This window comes from Malaya genurostris, chromosome 3 (assembly GCF_030247185.1).
Source record: "Malaya genurostris strain Urasoe2022 chromosome 3, Malgen_1.1, whole genome shotgun sequence".
Taxonomy (NCBI): Eukaryota; Metazoa; Arthropoda; class Insecta; order Diptera; family Culicidae; genus Malaya; species Malaya genurostris.
In genome coordinates, this window is record NC_080572.1 from 73220468 (window position 1) to 73243640 (window position 23173).

The window sequence follows — 23173 nt, forward strand, 5'->3', positions numbered from 1 at the left end:
AATCCAATCGGTGTGTTTATCACGAGATAGCGTAATGATGATTCTTCTGACATATCTAATGTATTTCGACAATTTTAGACGTATTTTCAAATTTTCTTGAGTTTGAACGATTGCAGACGATAAAACTGGTCACTGCTGCCACTAATCAAGAACAAACCACAATGAAGATCAAGAAGATCATGTTTTGGATGGAATTGGTTATGTTTTTTATTAACAAAGGTATTTGTTATTTTTTTTTATAATACAATATGTACAAATATTAATAAATTGATAAATAATAAATCTAAAAAAACCACCCATCTGACACCGGTATGTGAGCACCAGCCATTTGAAAGTATACCGATTACGTTGAGCCCCTCGCGTTTCGAGCCCCAAACACTGCGATGTTTTGATACTCATCGCGACTCTCAAATTGTGAAAATTTATCCTCAGTTGATGTCCCAAAACACTGTCTGCTGTATTTTAGGTAAACCGACAAGTTATTGTGAGAGAGTCGAGCCAAAATTCACTAATTTTCGTGCACTAAACAAGGTAAACGCGTAAAACAAATGTATTACTGTTTGTTTGTTTACATTGCAATCAGCTGATTTTGAAGTTCCGATTTTGATCTCATCAAGATGGCGTCGTGACAGGAGGCCGAAAAAAACATATGTTTCTTACAAAGCAATTCTATGCATATTAAGGGTGGTATTAGGTAAACTCCATATTTTATAATCTCATGCAGTGTTAAAGGTAACTTTTTTCCATATCGCATAAATCACACGATAATTCGATCGTAATAGAAAAAAAGCAAACTTGTCATTTTAACTAACAGCAAAACAAAAATCTAGCGTGAAGTGAATGTTTCACCCAATATTTGTGTCTCATGTGAAAGTGGCACCCAAATAGTGGTGGCACCTCGTGTCGATCGTGTTGACATCTGCAAGTGTTCGCCATGCTCAAATGAATAAATTTCACACAGGTCATATGTGAGCCTGTATATCTGTTTTCTGTGATTAAACAGTTAATTTAATTGTATCATTACGCAAATAAGATCATAGATAAATTGAACCATTTTTTTCTTGGTAGAAAGGTAAAGCAGGAATCAACATAGACATTGCCGATAAAATAAACTCAACTTTGGTTTACATGTAATAAATGGTTAGCTTATTGCAACAATATAATAAGCCGGAACAAATATATTTTTCGTTTGGCTAGACCAAAACTTTTATTCAAATCAGAGATTGTTGACCGATTTTAGCATTTCTGCTTCATCGGGACATGCTGCCATAGAATGTTTTGATTTCCCCATGTATTAAAGCAGCTGCCATAGTTGTTATTGATCCATTTTCACCACTGCCGAAAAATGCTATGACCTCTGTAAACATAGCTTCATTGGTGTTTTGAAACTGTTATAAAATACAAATTTTATTTATCAGTAATACAAAGATCTAATGGAAGAAAGTGTGCACATTGATGATCTACCTGAGGAGGTAAGCATTTGACATATGAAATACTCGGTTTTCTCGAAACTCATTCGATATTCCTGTGCCTTCAACTAGATTCTGCCATACATATTTGACCATCTTACGCTGCAGGATCTGAAAAATGTTTCCTTGGTGTGCAGATTGTGGTCGGACATTGCATTTTCAGGCCGTTTTATCAATAAAATAATGCTGCGACTAGACTTCCGTGATGGGATCCAAAATCAGTGCGAACGGTATCTGCTGGACAGTACTCGGGCATACCGCCATATCGGTTTCTATTATCGGAGCGATCAGATGGAATTAGATATGTTGCTTTCGGTGCTGGAAAAATTTGAAAACACTATCGTCACTTTGAAAATATGCCCAAACTACTTCATTATGCTACCTAATCTACGGCAGATTTTGTTGCAGGTACCTGAAAGATGTAACAAAATATTTCTGTGGGGATATCGAATCGTCCTATTTCAGGTACCCAATTTGGAAAGTTTGTACATTGTATCTCGAATATGCCCAGATCTAAGCAAAAAGGATGAAGGTGTGCCTTTTCCGGTGATGCGCAAATTGAAACATCTGTACCTGGAAAATGACGGAGGCCTTCAACTGGATGAAATAGATTTTCGCGTTATGACTCCAAATATCACCAGCTTAGATATGGATTGTGATTCGGAACGCGCCTTGATAGTGTATGAACATTTCAGCCAGCAACTTCGAGAATTGGCTGTTTTCTTCAAACGTGACGATTTTTTCTTACCATTTTGTGAGCTGAGGTTCTCGCAATTGGAGGTGCTTGATTTCTATAGCGATGATCAGCAGTTCGAAATTCCGGAAGCGGTACGAATGGTATCTAACTTTTTCCGTAGGATGCCAAAATTACGTAAAATTATTCTTCGGTGCAATATTAACGAGGAAGTACTGGCGGCCATTACTGAAAGTTGTCCCGAACTGGTGACAATTTATTTAAAGGGAGATAATTTAGGGGAAAAATCATTTAGGCATTTAGGACAATTGAAAAATCTCAAGGTGAGTTAGTTCCAGCGTTCCACATGCCAGAGCTTATTTTTTCCTCAACAGAGTTTGAAAATTGAAGGCTGGATACGATGTAATATCCTGCAAGGTTGCAGTCCAATTCCCTCCCTCGATAAGATGTATCTACATTCGGTGCTGATCGATGATACGCAAGGTTTCTTCAGACTGCTGAAAGACATCGCTCCCAATCTGCGAACTTTGGAAGCCATCGAATCAGACATCGATGATGAATGTTTGAAGTACATAAGCTGTAACATTGCATCTCTTCGATGTCTAGTTCTCGAGTTTTGTCCAAATGTAAGTAGATTTGATTCGATTTTAGGATAATGAGAATTTGGTGGTTACAAATTCTGTTGAGTTTCATTTGCTAGATAAGCATGATAAAATGTGCTGTTAGCAAACCCGTCAATTTTCATTTCATAAGCAATAAAATTAGTACTCAACTCGATAACTTGACCTTTCAGCTCACCGAAGACGCGTTTAGCTTCTTGGATCGACTCAAACAGTTACACGAGCTGAAGCTTGGCTATCTGGATGTTCCTTCAAATTTGTTCGAGTTAATGCCTCAGAACTCGGTGCGTCATTTCTCACTATACCGCTGTGATAAAGTAAGCTCCATTTTACGTTAAATAAATTAGACTGTAGAAATCTGATTCATTCGCTTTTCTGTTCTTTCGTCACATCCACACCTTTTCAGTTGGTCGATGAAGCCTTGCTGGTAATAGCGGAGAAGTTTCCATGTCTTAGCTACATGGAGATTGCTAGCTGTCACAAAATTACCCTTGAAGGTGTCAAAGCAATGCGAAACCTCATGCCCAACACAGAAATCGAGAGTTTTATGCTTTTCTAGCTAAACGGGAAAACTACAAAGTTCTATAGTGCATTTTTCGAGAGAATGCGAAGCTATCCGGAACGGAATCGGGCAGAATTGTGAGAAAGAATAAACTCATACCTTAAACTGAATGTGCTACTGATGAGCGGTTTTACGGCTGTTATGAGCAAGTCGTTGTTGCAGCAGAAGATTGCCACTGACCACTAGTAGTGTATTTAAATGTCAATAGCTCTTCCGTTAAGCACTAGTTGAACTCATGTTCGATTTAGACAAATAGCTACACGAACATCAAAAGAGAAAAAAAACACAAGCGTCGTTCAAATAAACTTGCTTGACCGAGAATAGTGCACAGATAATTATTAGAGTTTATACGACATAACGTTTATACCAAGCCTAGTATTTATTCGTAGCCTCTTTTGAAATTCTGAATGTAACATTTAATACGAATAAAAGTTTACTTTTATATGCTCCTATTTTATTACTCTTTAAAGGTTAACAAGGGGCTGGAATTTCCAAGGAGATTGATAGTGCTTACTATCGTTCTCCGAACAAAACCGGCCTAAAGGCCGTGTGGAATCCGGCGTAAAATGCTTTTTCTCATTTTATGATATATCTCGTCTTTCAAGATTATAATTTGCATAAATCATATTCCATTCGTTTCTTCTGTAAAAATCATTTTCAATTAGAAAAGTTTTTGCTTGTCCTTGCTCTTTATGCAAAAGTTATCAGCTTACGTTTAGTACTTGTGAATTCTGTTTTAATCAAACTCGCGATTTTGGAGATAGTTAGTTAGTTTTCTTCATTAAAGAGACTTTCAGCCGGTGGCTGGTTCGTCTCTGGATTTTGGAGATAACAGCCACCTGTCAACATTCACTTTGAAGAGGAATTCCGAAAGACTCAGTACTCGCCAAGAGTAAGTCATAATAGTAAACGATGAAGAAAAGTGTTCTCGCGTCTCTGTATGTGTGTGTGTTTGACCTATCCTAAGCCCCACTGTCACAGTGCTTTACAGAAAAAATATGTTTCCATATGTTTTGGTTATACATGCAAATAACTTTAGTCCGATCACCTATTTCGTATACAGAGCAAATCATGTTCCGGGGTCACCGCTCCATCGCCCAGCCCCACCTTAATGAAATGTTTGCATCGAATGGATTCAAACATTACAGAAAGGAAGTTCTTACAAATGGCAAGCAATCAACGCGTATTTAGTTTATGTTCTTCAACTTTGTTTAAATATTTACAAGTTTTAGATCTTACGAATACTCCAGTTTGCATCCAATGTCCTTTTTCTTACCATTCGTATCCGAATATTTAGTCTTCGGAACCAGCCAATTACATTCTTGGGACATAGTATGATATTGCACACATCTGAATATTTTCCCTATAGACGCTCCTGCATAAAACACTAATAATAAGAATGGAAACATTATGTATGCCCAAACAGTTACTGTTATTCATACGACGTATTTTGCTTTATACGTCGAATAATTTAAGGATAAGATGAAAATGTTAATTTATGGATAGGTCAAGAACTTTTACAGACGGTTTTTATAAGATCAAATTAAACGGATATTAAACGTCAATTTAAAATCATATTAAGGTGTTCGAACTCACATCAGCAACAGGATGTCAAACCGAAATCATTGATACGTTTTAAGGATTTGAAATAATTTTTTCATATTTTCATATGAGTAATTACATACAAACCTATTCGCACCCTTTTATTCTGCTACTAACACAGAAGGCGATAGCATCCAGTCGACACCGTTCTCTTGACCAAATGTCATCATAGACACACGGGAAGGCATGAGATAGGAACTTGTGAGCACTGAGTCATCTCACCAATTTCTTCCAAAAGTGGATCTTGAAAGGTGGCTTATTGGCTAAAAACCACAAGAACGTGTGAAGTACGGAACAATACTACCATCTCTGAAATGTATATTAACAAATATCATCTTCTTGTGACACTGAGGTTACCAGAAGATGTACATTGAAATAACTTAACAATCAATTTCAGTTGATCCCGATCAGTATCGGAGTGGGAACCAGGGGTGCTTGATCAAGCTCAGGCTCATATTTGATTGCTCTTAAAAAGGTTAACATTGTTTTCCGGCTTGCTAAGTAGTGCGTACTAACATAGGAAGCAGTGGCGTATCTAGGAAGGGGCGAAGGAGGCACTCGACCCGGCGCAAAGTTTCTAAGGGGGTGGCAAACCAATCCATTCAAAGCCTTTCTGGTCCTTAACGAAGGTACTTAAGAAAAAACTGAAGCCTATTCCTCCTCTGATGTCACCCCAGGACGCAGCTGTAGGAATACCTTTAATCTCACAAGTAGAGAAGGCAAATGCGCTAGGCAAATTCTCACAATTTAGGACTCAACATTGTTAGTCCACATGAATGAGCCGTTGCTGATAGCGTAGCTGAGGTTGATCAATCAGAGAGCTTGGTTTCGGAAGAAAGTAGAGTCACTGCGAATGAGCTGATGGCTATTGTGAAAAAATCCAAAAATATGAAGGCCCCCGGTTTCGACAACACATTCAACATTGAGCTGAAACATTTGAGTATTCGCTCATTTGTCTTCTTAGCTAAACTTTTTAACCGGTGCTGGGAGCTTGGTTACTTCCCTTCAATGTGGAAGTTAGCTAAAGTTATCCCAGTTTTGAAACCGGGGAAAGATCCTTCCTTTTCCAAGAGCTATCGGCCCATCAGCTTACTCTCTGCCCTATACAAGCTGTTTGAAAAGTCAATACAAAGGCGAATTCTTGCTTTCGCAGATGAACAGGATATATTACTGGAAGAACAGTTTGGGTTCCGGAAAGGAAGATCCACAATCCACCAACTCACAAGGGCTAACAACGTCATCCAGCAAAACAAATCAGTGTCCAAAACGACTGCCATGGCATTCGATAATGTGTGGCACGATGGCCTGGAGTTTAAACTGCATCGGTATAATTTTCCCATGTATCTTATTAAAATTATCAAAAATTATCTTGCAGATAGAACCTTCCAGGTTTCTCTGAATAATGCACTTTCAGAAAGAATTACTATTCCTGCTGGTGTACCCCAGGGAAGTATCCTAGGTCCCATTCTATACAACATTTTTACATCAGGCATCCCACCTCTTCCGGGTGGTGGTGTTCTGTCACAATTTGCTGATGATACTGCCATTCTTTACAAAGGTCGTGTCATTAATGCTCTAAAGAATAAACTACAGACAGGTCTGGACGCTTTAACAGAATATTTTACAAGCTGGAAAATTGTGATCAATGCAGCAAAAACTCAGGTCATCTTGTTTCCACATTCAAGATCTCCAAAACTTGTTCCATCAGACGAATGCCGAATACGATTCGGTGATGAGGTCATCCAATGGTCCGATGAAGTTATCTATCTAGGACTCACCTTTGACAGACATCTGATATTCAGGTCACATGTTGACAAAATCGTTCAAAAATGCAGCATACTCATTAGGTCTCTGTATCCGCTGATTTGTAGAACATCTAAACTATGCCTGAAGAATCAGATGGCTGTCTATAAACAAATCATCTACCCCGCAATTGAATACGCAGTCCCTGTTTGGCGGGGTTGTGCACGAACACACAAACTTAGGCTTCAACGCATTCAAAGTAAGATCTTAAAGATGATTCTAAATCTACCCCCTTGGACAAGGACTAGTGAAGTACATGAGATGGCCTCCCTGGATATACTAGAACAAAAATTCGAACAATACTGCACGAAATTTGAAGAGAGGTGCTCAATCTCTGAAATACAAATAATTCAAAATTTGTACGTATTAGGTTAGGGATAGTTATAAGTAGGTAGACATTTTATAAATAATTAAAATAAATATTATGATTAAACATTAGTATGTAAAACAAGAGTAACTAAAACACCTATTATTAATAACGAATCGTATGAACAACAAAGATGAAAGGCCAAAGGGTCAAAACACTTGTACTGTAAAATGTACACAAAAATAAGATTAATAAACAGATATTTATGCAAAAAAAAAAATATCGTTAGTTTGAATGTACACTTAACGCAAGGATAACAGAAAAAATACTACAATGGCTCGTACCAAGCAGACCGCTCGTAAGTCCACCGGAGGAAAGGCTCCTCGTAAGCAGCTGGCTACGAAAGCCGCTCGCAAGAGTGCACCAGCCACCGGAGGCGTTAAGAAGCCACATCGCTACCGGCCAGGAACCGTCGCTCTGCGTGAAATTCGTCGTTACCAAAAATCCACGGAATTGTTGATCCGAAAATTACCATTCCAGCGTTTGGTTCGTGAAATTGCTCAGGACTTCAAAACCGATCTGCGTTTCCAGAGCTCAGCCGTGATGGCCCTGCAGGAAGCCAGCGAGGCTTATTTGGTTGGTCTGTTTGAAGATACCAATCGGTGTGCCATCCACGCCAAGCGAGTGACCATCATGCCGAAGGATATTCAGTTGGCACGCCGCATCCGCGGAGAACGCGCCTAAATTCAACATTCAACTGACATCCAAAATCAACAGTCCTTTTCAGGACCACTACATCATTTAAAAAGAGTTTTGCTGGATATTTTCATGATTAGTAGGATTGAAAAAAATCAATGGAGTTTTGTTGATTTAGAAAGCCATTCCACAGCAAAGCTTTTTTGAATTGCATCGACAACAGAGTAATAGATTTTTGTTCGAGTGTAATTTTTAACCAAATGTTGTGCCAACACATCTGAACATTAAAAACTGTGAGACATGATGTTGTCCGTATTGAAAAAGTGGCGGTGAGTTATCAACAAAGTTAAATTTTAGGAAAGAAGGAAGTGCAGTTGTTTTTGTTTGATATTTCATCTGCAAAACTGTTATGTATACGCTACATAATTATCCGTTTCAAAAATTTGGTGTTTTGTTACCTCCAAAATAAGGCAATTTAATCATTCTGTTTCAACGGACTTCGCACTCGATTCTTAGCGTGCAGAACCATGGCATAGTTAGTCTTATTGGCATTGAAAATTCACCCTGGTCTACCTGAATATCGACTGGCTTCTAGGGATGGTACTCGGAAGGTAAAGTATCGATACCTAGTGTATCGGGATACCAACATTTTGGTTATCGATACATGGTATCAAAAGGCAATAAAGTATCGATATCTGTAAGTATCAATTGATACTTGAGCAGCAGCAGGTTTCTTGCCACATAGATTGCACTTCGCCTTTAGTGACTTTTGGTCCACTTCAAAGAATTTCACATTTCACTTATTTTCTCAAAAAATTTCATATCATAACCTTTATGTCGATATACGGATACTACACTAAGAGCTAATTCATATTGAACATTTAGGAGTTTCGTTGGTTTGTGCAAAAGCACATATTCTTTTTCTTCGGCTCGTCAGTGCTAATTTTGCGGTTTAAATTTAACTACTATTATTATTACCACGGGACCAGGGATGGACGGAACGGGAGCACCAGGCTCGCGCATGTATTTGTATGACGTGGACTAGCGCTCGTTGAAATTCGTACTCGACAATCTCGCGTTGTCCCACAGGCGCACTAAGAGAGTGCAATGAGTGTGAAATATTGAAATGTTTGAATCCTCTGAGAGTATGACCTTTTGTTGATGGTTTTCGCTCAGTTCACTTTCATTCAGTGCAAGAAGCGATATTGTCGAGAACAAATTTCAACAACGGCTAGTCTAAGTCATACCAATCCATGCACGAGACTGGCGCTTCGTCAAATCCGAAAAAAAAAAAAATTCAATTGGGGACAGGTATAGCGGGATGGGTTAGTCGATGCCTTTAACGCAGCCCACCTGGGTTCGATTCCCAACCCTGAACATAGTCTTAGAAAGTTTTTCTGGCCCGAAGAGGCAAATGACCTTATGGTTAAAGCTTCTGTAATTGAAACAAACAAAATTTACGTCGTAATGGGAATTGACTTTAATCCGTTGCGATACTATAAGTATCGAGACGAAAAGTATCGATACTAACAGTATCGCTCTGATGCTATATCGATACCAAAAATACTCGATTCTTGAAAAAAAGTATCGATACCTCATAGTATCGACTCGGTATCGGACATCCCTACTGGCTTCTAGGTCTAGCGCCCTATGCATTGAGCCAACTCAGAGTAGAAACTATTTTCAACCATGTTACTGAAAACGATTCGTCATAAATGACTTATGGATCTAGACGCGCATGCAATGTAGAGTGGAGTTTATGAATATTCGAGTTAATTCTTTCTGTGAGTAGATTGGTCGCCCTGAAAAGGGCGTTTTGTTCAGTTTGAGTGCCAATATGTTTCCATTTAGGCTTTCTTTTCGGTCTTCTTGGGGAGCAGAACGGCTTGGATGTTAGGTAGCACACCGCCCTGAGCAATCGTAACACCAGATAACAGCTTGTTCAACTCCTCGTCGTTACGGATGGCCAGTTGCAGATGGCGCGGGATGATTCTTGTTTTCTTGTTATCGCGAGCAGCATTTCCTGCCAATTCCAGAACTTCAGCAGCGAGATATTCCATCACAGCTGCCAGATAGACAGGGGCTCCTGCTCCGACGCGCTCGGCATAGTTTCCTTTCCTCAGCAGACGGTGAATTCGGCCCACAGGGAACTGAAGACCGGCACGATTTGAGCGGGACTTTGCCTTTCCCTTAACCTTACCTCCTTTACCGCGTCCAGACATGTTTTGTTAGATTTTCTATTAACGTTCTTTCACTTCCAACTAGGGATGTCGTAATATCGATCGATTAATCGAGTAATCGATTAATAACCCAGATAATCGAGTAATATTTAATCGATTAGCATAAAACTAATATTCGATTGTTGAGCTAATCGAATAGTTAAAAAATCCCCATAGTAATAATCGAATGAATAATCGAGTAATCGATTAATAACCTAGATAATCGAATAAATTACAATCGATTAGTTTCAAAATTATACTCGATTATTAAATAATCGAGTAATTCGAAATTTTCGACATCCCTACTTCCAACCGAAAACTTATTCTGATGCTTGAAGCCAGGAAAGACCCTTCTTATATACCAATTTCAAAGTGCATTATTTACTACTGGGGTGAAATAGGGAGGGTGAAAATGAATAAGGGATGGGCATGTGTTAGTTTGGAATGAAGTATAAAAGACGTGGCAGATTGCGTTTCAACATCACTATATTTGAAGCATTTGAAAGTACAGTACAACAATCGAGATGGCACCGAAAGCTAGTGGAAAGGCCGTTAAGAAATCCGGCAAAGCTCAGAAGAACATTGTGAAGGGAGACAAGAAGAAGCGCAAGCAACGCCGTAAGGAAAGCTATGCTATCTATATCTATAAGGTGTTGAAGCAAGTTCACCCGGACACCGGAGTCTCGTCGAAAGCCATGAGCATCATGAACAGCTTTGTCAACGATATCTTCGAACGTATTGCTGCCGAAGCTTCTCGTCTGGCTCATTACAACAAGCGTTCTACGATCACGTCTCGCGAGGTTCAGACAGCCGTTCGTCTGCTGCTGCCAGGAGAATTAGCGAAACATGCCGTTTCGGAGGGAACAAAGGCTGTCACCAAATATACCAGTTCCAAGTAAATTCTTCTGACCAATAATTTTAAACATCGGCCCTTTTCAGGGCCATCAATTTGTTACCAACGAGTTATACTGAGTTTTATACGTTGCTGGATTCAAGTGTTCCAACATATTGAACGAAACGAAAAAGTGCAGTATTGAAAAAAACATCGAACGATTTTAGTTGAATCGTTGAGGCAGGGTATTGTCATTTCCGATTTCTTGCTTTTAGTGTCATAAACAAAATTCCTTAGATATCTACAGCAAAACAAGGTTTAGATTCTTATGGTTGAGTCGGTTTTAACTGTAACGTCAATAGTCAACAAGGAGATAGTGGAAATTATCAGCGACTCAATGATTTTTTATATATCGAGTAGTTGCATGTCCAAGTTTTCCAAATGCGTTCACCGAGAGATTGTAGTATATGAAAAAAATCAGAATTTGAAGCAAATTATAGGGGAATGGTACCAATAGTCATCTCATTAGTCGAGTCAGCATATTCTTGTGCTTATTACTCGGCCTACAATCAATTGTAAAAGGCATTGCAATCGGTCGATATAAATTTGCTTCGAATCTAGGAAGCAATATTACTGGAAAAATTAAAAGAAAAATGTGCAATGCCTCTGTTATAGTGATAAGAAAGTTTGAGGCAAATGCACCTATTTTCATTTTATCCTTTGAGCTAATGTATTGAACAGATAAGGCATATGTACATAATACTAACTAATGGTATTCTTGAAAGATATGGATAATGGAGCTAAGATGATTAAGAGATTAAAAAATACTGTAAATCGCATTTACTTTTAGTAATTGAATTGCAACGGAAAAACTACTTTCTCGTTGTAAGTTGTACAGACAAATTTACTACAAAAATATCTACATTTTTAGTTCTACAGTCCTTAAATACCCAGGTACCAAATTCGTCGATTTTAATCAATCACCTACGATACGAAAATTTCCAGTAGAACTCGTTTGAAATTTTGTAGTGGTCCTGAAAAGGACCGTTGATATGTTTGATGTCAGTTGAATGTTGAATTTAGGCGCGTTCTCCGCGGATGCGGCGTGCCAACTGAATATCCTTCGGCATGATGGTCACTCGCTTGGCGTGGATGGCACACAGATTGGTATCTTCGAACAGACCAACCAAATAAGCCTCGCTGGCTTCCTGCAGGGCCATCACGGCCGAGCTCTGGAAACGCAGATCGGTTTTGAAGTCCTGAGCAATTTCACGAACCAAACGCTGGAATGGTAATTTTCGGATCAACAATTCCGTGGATTTTTGGTAACGACGGATTTCACGCAGAGCGACGGTTCCTGGTCGGTAACGATGTGGCTTCTTAACGCCTCCGGTGGCTGGTGCACTCTTGCGAGCGGCTTTCGTAGCCAGCTGCTTACGAGGAGCCTTTCCTCCGGTGGACTTACGAGCGGTCTGCTTGGTACGAGCCATTGTAGTATTTTTTTCTGTTATCCTTGCGATAAGTGTAAATTCAAACTAACGATATTTTTCAAGCTTGATCCCTTTTATACCCTAAATAAAGGCAAACTGATACCTGGAATTTCGCGCCCTTTTCAATATTCTAACATCTGATATTTGTTGCATAAAGTATATAGAAGGGGAAGAGTGTATGGAATGTCTAAGTGTAGATTGCATATGTATGAGTATTAGTGAGGTTGCTACCAACGAAAACCATATAAAAACGTTCGCTTGTAGGCAATCCACATCTCAGTTTTCGATTTGCACTCTAAGAGAAACAACTCATCAATCTACTGTACGAAAATGACTGGCCGTGGCAAAGGAGGTAAAGGACTCGGCAAAGGAGGCGCCAAGCGTCATCGTAAGGTTCTCCGTGATAACATCCAGGGAATCACCAAACCAGCCATTCGTCGTCTCGCCCGTCGTGGAGGAGTAAAGCGTATCTCCGGTTTGATTTACGAAGAAACTCGTGGTGTGCTGAAAGTGTTCCTAGAAAACGTTATCCGGGATGCTGTGACCTACACTGAACATGCCAAGCGAAAGACCGTTACCGCGATGGATGTCGTCTATGCGCTGAAACGCCAAGGACGCACCCTGTACGGTTTCGGCGGTTAAATTATCAAAGCCGATACTGTCATACAAACGGCCCTTTTAAGGGCCACCATATAAAAGATAAAGAACTATTTCAGAATGCTCCGTCCAGCCGGACGTTTTTAGTTTAATTTCAGGTATAAAAATCACAAATAGGTCGCCATCTTTGAAAAAAAAAATATACAACGCGCATCGAACGTGTATGCTATGTGATGATTTTTCATATTCGGTTATAGCTATTAACACTTTTAATAACATCGTTTGAAAATCGTGCCCGAAACCTTGTTATAACTATGGTAATGTGCAAGTAATACTTTTGTCTCGAAATCAATAAGAAATAATCCTAGATTGTTAGGCTTATTACTTAACTGTTCGGATCTACAAAATCTCTCTACACGAGAAATCATATTTTCACCTTTTTTACATGAAAAATATTGATTATTTCTCATTTAAAATAGCTAAATATCTAATTTTTTATAAGTTTACGTTAATGAAGCTCAAGATATATTTAGATAGATAAAAAAGTTTGTATATGGTTGGTGAAATAATTTGAAACGAATTTAGTCAGAGAGTGAGTCTAAAAAACTCAATTAATTGGTGATTTGGACTGAATTTGATGATTTGAGCAGTTTAACACGATTGATTTGAATGTTTTAACTATAATTCTGTATGTCCATCAAAAGCCGATAAATAATATTCTAGCGAAACGATTTGGTCAAGTTATAAAAAAATGTTTTTTTTTGTGCACTAAACAAATGCTCAACAAACACTCGCTTTAGAATAGATTTGATAATAGAGAGTTTTGTTTCGCCTCGTAGAAACAGTATTTCAATCAGTCACGTACCCAGAGGGGGGGCCAAGGGGCCCGGGCCCCTCCCGAAATCAAAAACAGATATATAATTATTTAGAAGGTCTCAGAATATAATGTAATACAATAACAGTTCCAGTGGAAAAGTTTAAATTGTCTGTTTAAAACACCCGTAAATGGCACACCGAGAATTAGCTACATAAGCAGTCTTCAGTAACATTATTTTTTCATCTTTGGGCCCCTCCCGAAACGAAATCCTGGGTACGGGCCTGATTTCAATAGAAATACTTTGACTCGAAGCAAAAATACAAGGCGTGGATTCTGTTGTTAATGTGAAGCTTACCTTCAAAAATAAATAATGGAATTTCTCGTAATATTTTTGGTAGGAGCATAAGACCTTTCATTTGACCCTAAGATTGGGAATAACGGTTTTGAGTCCAGCTTACAACATTTTTTACGGTTTTTATTTCGCCTGTTTAAGTGACGGTGTACAATATTCAACACACTTTTCCCTATAACTTCGGAACCGGAAGTCGGATCCGGATGAAATTCAGGAATTCCGTATGGGACCATAAGACCTTTCATTTGAATCTAAGTTTGTCAAAATTGATTCAGCAATTTCCCAGAAAACCTAGTTATATTATTTTACACATACACACACATACATTGTTCGTCTCGATGAACTGAGTAGAATGGTATACGACACTTGGCCCTCCGGGCCAATTTTTGCTAGTACGGTTTTCAAGTAATTGCATAACCTTTCTAAATGAGAAAGACAAAAACAAATAATTAGCATAGAGCAACTGTTTCCGTTGCCGTTTCAACTCCACAATTAATCTATTTCCCGAAAACTTTAAGTTAGAGTGAGATCTGCTACCTCGGTAGCAAAGAATTGGCTCAAAGAATAAAAAAATTACATTTTCTTGAGGCTATAGTAGGAGTATTATATACACATTATTTCCAAGATGCCAAGATCATCTCGGTAAACTTTGAAACAAGTGAATTTAAATTCTCGTTATTTTTTAACTGATAAGTAGTTTGCATTCACCGAGATTCTCGGTTTCGAGAAGACTATAGATTGCCGAGATGTTCGTCGCCTTTGGAAAGAAATTACGGATATAATAATCCGAGTATTTTGGAAAAAGCTATCTTTGCCGAAATTTCAGTCAAATGTCACTTTGCCGTCCGCTTTCGGCGTCTTGTTTTGCCGAGATGAAAGTAAAGTTTTATGTGTGTTTGTTTGGCTTTAACTATGCTGTGATATTGACTCAGATTCCATCGGGATCCGTTGATTGTAGATCGAATAATTAGTTGAATAGGTAGCTCGACTAATGACATAAGAATTGATTCCCTTACATTTGACAATTTTCGTACATGGGATTCATACACTCCTTTGTATTTGTCGTGTGTGTTACAAATATATAAATACTGATAGGTAGTAGGTAGTAACATCAGCAAGGTAGTAACATAGTATTGGCAATCTGAATGCTTACCTGTTGTTGGCTGATGATAAAAAAATTTTGGATGCTCAACAATAGCTTTGTTAAGTCGTATATTTGTGTCGGAACAGGTATGAGAACAATTCTGTATAAAATGTTTATTTCGACTATTTTGGGAGACAATGCTTTTCCGATGAATCGGGAAAATGTATGGCGAGGCATCCACTTCGATGACTTTGCAACAGAAAATTCTCAAATACATAAACTGCTATGGTGCTTTTAATCATTTTTGAGCTGGGAATTATACAAAAAAATACTTATATAAAAACATTGTTCTCGCTTGTTAATGAGTAAGCCGAGTCCTAGTTACTATAGTTTATGCAAACAAAAGATGATGTTCAGGATCACAAATCAACAAACTAAAGCGTTTAGTCATTCGTATTGCGCGTAGTGTGGCTGCCTCGCCCCACGTGTATTATTTTTCGCAAACATTCAATAATATCGAAATATTGAAAATATTAAAAATATCATAACTGATTATATCATCGTATTCAGCACAACTTCTACTGCTAAAAACGCTTTATGGACTTTTTGTTATATAACCCAAACTCGAATGATTATAAATAATAAAGAACGATAATCTCGGCGAGTGATTTTTTCCTAAATATAATGTTTCTAAGAAATTACGTCACCGAGAATTCGTCATCTAACACTCGATGTGGATAGACGAATAACCTACTACGACTAATTTCGATTTTGTTTTATTTTTCATTCGCAGTTGTCTACCTACCCAAGCTATGGGTAAAAACCGCCATAGATCCGAGAAGGATCCAAAGGATGCTAAGCGTCTGAAGCCAAGTGATGTACAGGTAAACGACCGTTTGCTGAGTAAAAACCAATATGCTGATCTGCCAGTTGATGTCGAAGAGGAACTGCAGAAGAAGGAAAAAATGCCGCCTTTCTACCTGAAGGGCTTCCCACTAGAGATGGTCGGGTATAGAAATTCTTATACCCGAACCCGACCCGTACCCGAGTGATCAGCAAAAAAAATTACCCGTACCCGACCCGTACCCGATTAAAAATTTAAAAAATTACCCGTACCCGACCCGTACCCGATCAATAATAAAAAAAAATTACCCGTACCCGACCCGTACCCGATAAAAAATAAAAAATTTTACCCGTACCCGACCCGTACCCGATTAAAAATTACCTGTACCCGTACCCGACCCGAATGAGTAGTAAAAAGTTTACCAAAATTCAGGATGGAAAAAATAAAGTGTTTTAGATAGCGAGCTAGATAGAGCGTATCAGGCTCTAGTTTGTCAGTAAAATACATTAAAATGCTTGTTTACATTTAAACATATAAACAAAGACAAATAATAAAGACATGTATGTGCTTACTAGAGATGGTCGGGTATAGAAATTCTTATACCCGAACCCGACCCGTACCCGAGTGATCAGCAAAAAAAATTACCCGTACCCGACCCGTACCCGATTAAAAATTTAAAAAATTACCCGTACCCGACCCGTACCCGATCAATAATAAAAAAAAATTACCCGTACCCGACCCGTACCCGATAATAAATAAAAAACATTACCCGTATCCGACCCGTACCCGTTTAAAAATTACCTGTACCCGTACCCGACCCGAATGAGTAGTAAAAAGTTTACCAAAATTCAGGATGGAAAGAATAGTGTTTTAGATAGCGAGCTAGATAGAGCGTATCAGGCTCTAGTTTGAAAGTAAAATACAATAAAATGCTTGTTTACATTTAAATATATAAATACACTGTGAAGCATGAATAGATTTCCAATGTCTTTGGTACTTTATACTCATTTACAAATGTCAACAAAAGGGAGTAATATCTACTCAAATTTTTCGAGAAGCATATTTATTCAAAATGCCGTAATACCCGCTGTATTCTATTTTGGGTAGGTATGGTTTTTACGAAACAGTGTGACTTTTGATCCAATTCTTTAGAACCACAAGTAAGCTTGCTCATTATCTTTACACACAAATAAAAATTCACATTAGAATCACTTGAAAAATCACGAAAATCCCCTAAAATTAATAGAGTACGTGAATTGACCAGTTTGAAGATTTGTGAGAAATTTTTTTGGTTACATTTTTTTACTGCAAAGCAAAATGAATTATCATTTTGATTTAAATTAATCTGTCAAATATGCCCGTTTTGTAAGCCTCACAAACCCACACCAACGATGTTAACGGGAGCTGGTGGTTTTTACAGCCATTGAACTTCTGTTCCACCTCCCTTAGAACCCTCAACGAGTGAACACGGTGAAAATTTGAGCATTTCGCGTGAAAAGATTTTCACCCGTACTTTTGCGACTGTCACGCATCGAGATTTTCAGTGAAAAGAAACGTAAATTAACTCGACGTCAACATTTCAAAAGGGTCTAAAAACAATTGACAGATTTTCTTTGTTTACTTTCTCTTTCGACTATATCTACGTTATTATACAAACGTTCGTTACATATTTGGTAATGTTGGAAACATGGAGATATTATCTTTCATTCTACACGAATACTTTGTAGGTTCACGTGAAAATTAAGGAGATATTCACAAAAGAGAAAGTAAACAAAGATAAACTCTCATTGGTTTATGTGCGCTTATGAAATGTTGACATCGAACTGGCAATATAGCTCAACTTGCTGTGCCATCAATCGGTGTCATTTCAAGTGAGGTGACACCACCCAGAAGTGAAGAATAAGAAGAACTTCTATGCAGATTTTCTGAAACAAATGTTCATGTTTCTATGGTTAGAATCCTAATGATTTATATGTAAATTTTGAAAATCTCCAACCATATTTAAAATAACAGTTTTCTGGTATCTGAATGTGATATGTGATACTACACTACATTTTATATATTAATCAAATAATTTTTACTGGATTGTGCATTAAACAGCTTTAAAATGGCAGTCCATTAAAACCTACGTGGAAAGTAGGGTCTGACCGCAACATCTTAGAGCTAAGGCAGTGTATCTTATTAAATATGTTATAAAAAAGTAGAGTGGAAAATATTCACATAACTTTTCACGTAACTTTGATTGATCGTTTTTTTTTAAATGAAGAAAAGAAATGTTTTTTTTTCTGGAAAAAGATGCCAGTTTTCAGGTCTGGTTCTAGTCGCGAATGTCAAAACCCCTTGAATATAATTGTTTATTTTTCGGAACAACTGTTTTGCAATAAAAAATTCTAGTCAACGTGTAAACATATTTATGTGAAGTACAAATGGTCGGGTAATCGATCAGAAAAAAAAATTTACCCGTACCCGACCCGTACCCGAGTGAGTAGTAAATTTTTTTACCCGACCCGACCCGTACCCGAGTAAGCAGTAAATTTTTTTTACCCGTACCCGACCCGTACCCGATTGAAAATAAAAATTTTTACCCGTACCCGACCAAAAACCCGTCGGGTACGGGTACGGGTCGGGTTTCGGGTAAAATACCCGATACCCGACCATCTCTAGTGCTTACAAATCTATATATATAAAAATGGATGTAAGTTTGTATGTTTGTAACGCGATAACTTCGGAACTACTGAACGGATTGCCACCAAACTTGGCACAGGTACTTCTTGTATTTCAGAGATGGTTTAGGGAGTATATTTATATGGGAGGGAGCGTAGCACGTGTCATTACCAAGGGGGGGTCATGAAAAAATTCATATAACTTGACAAGAGTCGATACGTTTTGAAGACCGTAGAAACATTTTGCATACCGTAGATATGACTATATGGGGGTGGATGTAGCAAGTGTCTTTAAATAGGGGGGTGTAGTGTTTAAAACGGCATAATTCCGAAACTACTGAACGGATTGTCACCAAACGTGGCACAGATACTTCTTGCTCTTCTGAGATGGTCATAAGGATATTTTAATGGGGGAGGGAGCGTATTAAGTGTTCTTAACAGGGGGAGGTCATGAAAAAAATTGACTAATTTGACGAGAATAGATACTTTTTTAAGACCATAGAAACATTTTGCATGTATTAGATATGATTATATGGGGGGTGGATGTAGTAAGTGCCTTTAAAAAGGGGGGTGTAATGTTTGTAATGACATAACTCTGGAATTACTGAACGGATTGCTATCAAACTTGGCACATGTACTTCTTGCTCTTCAGAGATGGTCATAAGCGTATTTTTATGGGGAGATGGAGCGTAGCAAGTGTCATAACAAAGGAGGGGTCATGAAAAAATTCATGTAACTTGATGAAAACCGATATTTTTTGAAGATCTTAGAAACATTTTGAATACCGTAGATATAATTTAATGAGGGATGGATGCAGCAAGTGCCTTTAAAAGAAGGGTGTAATGTTTGTAATGGCATAACTTCAAAACTATTTAACGGATTGCTATCAAACCTGGTACATGTACTTCTTGCTCTTCAGAGATGGTCATAAAAATATTTCCATGGGGGAAGGGAGCGTGGGAAGTGTCCTTAACAAAGGTGGTCATTAAAATATTATCTAATTTGACAAAAATCGGTACTTTTTGAAGACACTTTTGCACAACTTAGATAAGATTATAAGGATATTCTGTGGAGAGAGGCTGTAGTAAGTGCCTCTAAAAAAGGAGTGTAATGTTTGTAACGGCATAATTCCGGAACTATTGCACGAATTGCTATAAAATTTGGTACAGTTATTTCTTGCTCTTCAGAAATAGTCATAAAGGTATTATTATAGGTGAGGAAGCGTAGCAATTATCATTAACAGGAGGAGGCATGAAAAAAAATTCAAAAATTTGACAAGAATCGATAATTTTTGAAGATCATGCAAACATTTTCAATACCTTAGATATGATAGATATGGGGAGTGGATGTAGCAAGTGCATTTAAAAAGGGGGATGTAACGGCATAGCTCCGACACTACTTAACGGATTGCTATCACACTTGGCATAGGTGCTTTTTGCTCTTCAGAGATAGTTGTAAGGGTATTTTTAAGGGGGAGAGCGTAGCAACTATCCTTAACAGGGGTCATGAAAAAATTTATTTAATTTGACGAGAATCGATACTTTTTGAAGACCATAGATACTTTTTGCGCAACTTAGAGAATCGACATTTAGACTAGAAGGAGGGTTTTTGAAAATAAATTTTATTCTCCCATTTTTTATAAAACAAGAGAGTGGCAAGAATTTCAAGGTCGTATTTTTCTTTAAATAATTTTAAAAGTTCTGGTTCCATTTTGCGGGGAATTCAAAGAACTAAGGGAAAATAGTCTTTGTCTGTTTATGAACGTGAGTGTATTCAAGTCTCAGCATAACTACAAAACAACTAAACGAATCGCCATCAAGTTTGGCACATGTACCAAAGGTGGGAATCGATATTTTTTGAAAAGCATAGATACTTACTACACTACTCAGGGTAATCATGAAGGAGATCTGTAGTACGTTCACTGACAAATTTCTAGCAACTAAATGAGGTTTGTCGAGAAATGAAATTTATGATTATTGAGAGATCTGAGATGGGGCACTGATCATTCGCAATTTGAACATGAACGGAGTATTGTTCGATCGGGGTTCCGTCTAAGTTATGTTTCACTACAAGAGTATTTCACTAAGCAGGACAACTTCGAGAAGTTTTTTCGGTCATCCCTTCACGAAAAATTTCCGAGCAACGCCGGGTAATTCAGCTAGTATTAAATAAAAATCTGGTCCGTTCCCGGTCTTCTGAAATGACCGCACTCACCGCTTGGTGGAGCGCGAGATTAATTGCATTGTTATCATTTCGACCAAAGTGTGCCATGAAATCTCAATATATACAAATGAGCTAACGTATCGAAAGGGTTCTCACGGTTTGACATTGGCATTATGAATGCGATGATGGGAACTCAGCAGTGCAACCAATTTATCACCATTGGTGCCAGTTTCACGGAGGACCGTAGATGTGCGCCAAAAAAAGATCGTGACTGTCATGTCTGGAAATTCGTTTGTGATATAAATACACTGTGAAGCATGAATAGATTTCCAATGTCTTTGGTACTTTATACTCATTTACAAATGTCAACAAAAGGGAGTAATATCTACTCAAATTTTTCGAGAAGCATATTTATACAAAATGTCGTAATACCCATTCTATTCAATTTTTGGTAGGTATGGTTTTTACGAAACAGTGCGACTTTTGATCCAATTCTTTAGAACCACAAGTAAGCGTGCTCATTATCTTGACACACAAATAAAAATTCACATTAGAATCACTTGAAAAATCACGAACATCCCCTAAAATTGATAGAGTATCATCGGTTCGTTTACGTGAATTGACCAAACATCGAATAATTCACGTGTATTCCCGGTGTGAAAAATTCAATTTTGAAAATGGTGAACTGTGAGTCCTTCAAGTGTTAGTAGTTTGAACATTTGTAGGTACTTTGTAGGTACACGTGAAAATTAAGGAGATATTCACAAAAGAGAAAGTAAACAAAGAGAAACTCTCATTGGTTTATGTGCCCTTATGAAATGTTGACATCGAACTGGCAATATAGCTCAACTTGCTGTGCCATCAATCGGTGTCATTTCAAGTGAGGTGACACCACCCAGAAGTGAAGAATAAGAAGAACTTCTATGCAGATTTTCTGAAATAAATGTTCATGTTTTTATGGTTAGAATCCTAATGATTTATATGTAAATTTTGAAAATCTCCAACCAATATTTAAAATAACAGTTTTCTGGTATCTGAATGTGATATGAGTACTACACTACATTTTATATATTAATCAAATAATTTTTACTGGATTGTGCATTAAACAGCTTTAAAATGGGAGCCCGCCTGGGTTCGATTCCCAACCCCGCACATAGGGTCAGAAAGTTTTTCTGGCCCGAAGAGGTGAATGACATTAATGTTAAAGCCTCTATAATTGTAACAAAAAAAATGGGAGTCCATTAAAACCTACGTGGAAAGTAGGGTCTGACCGCAACATCTTAGAGCTAAGGCAGTGTATCTTATTAAATATGTTATAAAAAAGTAGGGTGGAAAATATTCACATAACTTTTCACGTAACTATGATTGATCGTTTTTTTTAAATGAAGAAAAGAAATGTTTTTTTCTGGAAAAAGATGCCAGTTTTCAGGTCTGGTTCTAGGCGCGAATGTCAAAACCCCTTGAATCAAATTGTTTATTTTTCGGAACAACTGTTTTGCAATAAAAAATTCTCGTCAACGTGTAAACATATTTATGTGAAGTACAAATGCTCGGGTAATCGATCAGAAAAAAAAATTTACCCGTACCCGACCCGTACCCGAGTGAGTAGTAAATTTTTTTACCCGACCCGTACCCGAGTAAGCAGTAAATTTTTTTTACCCGTACCCGACCCGTACCCGATCGAAAATAAAAATTTTTACCCGTACCCGACCAAAAACCCGTCGGGTACGGGTACGGGTCGGGTTTCGGGTAAAATACCCGATACCCGACCATCTCTACTTCCCACCAACTCTACGCTCGGATTTCAACACGCTGATCAGCAAAGGACTACAGGCAACAATCCGTTTATGTACTGTAGGCTACAAAATAACTGTTCCGGCTTTGAACCACTACAAAGGAGTGGAATGTTATCTGAAGCAGACAAAAGTGGAATACTTCACACACGATATTGCCGCCAACAAACCTATGAAGGTTGTACTTCGAGGACTACCCGACATGATGGAAGCCGAACTAAAGCAGGCACTGTCGGAGGCTGGACTAAAGCCTATGATGGTGTTCAAAATGAAGCGACATAATACGGAAAAAAAGTTTAGAGATCAACTGTACCTGATTCATCTGGAGAAGGGCTCCATCACCATGAGTCAACTGAAAACGATTAAATCGTTATTTCACATAATCATCGAATGGCAAAAGTATGAACCGGTACATCGGGATGTCACACAGTGCACGAACTGTTTGAACTACGGCCATGGAGCGAGGAATTGCCACATGAAAAGTCGGTGCGGGAAATGTGCCGAACCACACAATACCAATGATTGCCTACTAGATGACATCGCTGTAAAATGTGTGAACTGTGATG

At 38.1% G+C, this 23173-nt stretch overlaps 6 protein-coding genes across 6 annotated transcripts; 4 read left to right on the top strand and 2 right to left on the bottom strand.

The window, feature by feature from the left end:
- Positions 1-1034: 1034 nt before the first annotated feature.
- On the top strand, positions 1035-3764 carry LOC131438538 (uncharacterized). The gene is made up of 6 exons (XM_058608638.1): positions 1035-1472; positions 1542-1877; positions 1935-2486; positions 2538-2789; positions 2957-3100; positions 3190-3764. The coding sequence occupies exons 1-6, from the start codon at positions 1434-1436 to the stop codon at positions 3340-3342; spliced, it is 1476 nt and encodes a 491-aa protein (XP_058464621.1). The 5' UTR covers positions 1035-1433; the 3' UTR covers positions 3343-3764.
- A 3620-nt stretch (positions 3765-7384) lies between these two features.
- On the top strand, positions 7385-7801 carry LOC131435248 (histone H3-like). Its single transcript, XM_058602931.1, has one exon. The coding sequence runs from the start codon at positions 7391-7393 to the stop codon at positions 7799-7801; it is 411 nt and encodes a 136-aa protein (XP_058458914.1). The 5' UTR covers positions 7385-7390.
- A 1799-nt stretch (positions 7802-9600) lies between these two features.
- Positions 9601-9975, bottom strand: LOC131435250 (histone H2A). Its single transcript, XM_058602933.1, has one exon. It carries the CDS (start codon positions 9973-9975, stop codon positions 9601-9603), a length of 375 nt encoding a protein of 124 aa, XP_058458916.1.
- Positions 9976-10473: 498 nt separating this feature from the next.
- LOC131435249 (histone H2B-like) lies at positions 10474-11621 on the top strand. The gene has a single exon (XM_058602932.1). It carries the CDS (start codon positions 10497-10499, stop codon positions 10869-10871), a length of 375 nt encoding a protein of 124 aa, XP_058458915.1. The 5' UTR covers positions 10474-10496; the 3' UTR covers positions 10872-11621.
- A 117-nt stretch (positions 11622-11738) lies between these two features.
- Positions 11739-12346, bottom strand: LOC131435246 (histone H3). The gene has a single exon (XM_058602930.1). The coding sequence runs from the start codon at positions 12292-12294 to the stop codon at positions 11884-11886; it is 411 nt and encodes a 136-aa protein (XP_058458913.1). The 5' UTR covers positions 12295-12346; the 3' UTR covers positions 11739-11883.
- Positions 12347-12537: 191 nt separating this feature from the next.
- On the top strand, positions 12538-13068 carry LOC131435251 (histone H4). Its single transcript, XM_058602935.1, has one exon. The coding sequence runs from the start codon at positions 12625-12627 to the stop codon at positions 12934-12936; it is 312 nt and encodes a 103-aa protein (XP_058458918.1). The 5' UTR covers positions 12538-12624; the 3' UTR covers positions 12937-13068.
- The last annotated feature ends 10105 nt before the right edge of the window (positions 13069-23173 follow it).

Coding starts and splice junctions, on each gene's coding strand:
- LOC131438538 (XM_058608638.1), top strand. CDS start 1,434: ATGGAAGAAAGTGTGCACATTGATGATCTACCTGAGGAG. Junction 2,487..2,537: donor GACAATTGAAAAATCTCAAG/GTGAGTTAGTTC, acceptor TTTCCTCAACAG/AGTTTGAAAATTGAAGGCTG. Junction 2,790..2,956: donor TTCTCGAGTTTTGTCCAAAT/GTAAGTAGATTT, acceptor TTGACCTTTCAG/CTCACCGAAGACGCGTTTAG.
- LOC131435248 (XM_058602931.1), top strand. CDS start 7,391: ATGGCTCGTACCAAGCAGACCGCTCGTAAGTCCACCGGAGGAAAGGCT.
- LOC131435250 (XM_058602933.1), bottom strand. CDS start 9,975: ATGTCTGGACGCGGTAAAGGAGGTAAGGTTAAGGGAAAGGCAAAGTCC.
- LOC131435249 (XM_058602932.1), top strand. CDS start 10,497: ATGGCACCGAAAGCTAGTGGAAAGGCCGTTAAGAAATCCGGCAAAGCT.
- LOC131435246 (XM_058602930.1), bottom strand. CDS start 12,294: ATGGCTCGTACCAAGCAGACCGCTCGTAAGTCCACCGGAGGAAAGGCT.
- LOC131435251 (XM_058602935.1), top strand. CDS start 12,625: ATGACTGGCCGTGGCAAAGGAGGTAAAGGACTCGGCAAAGGAGGCGCC.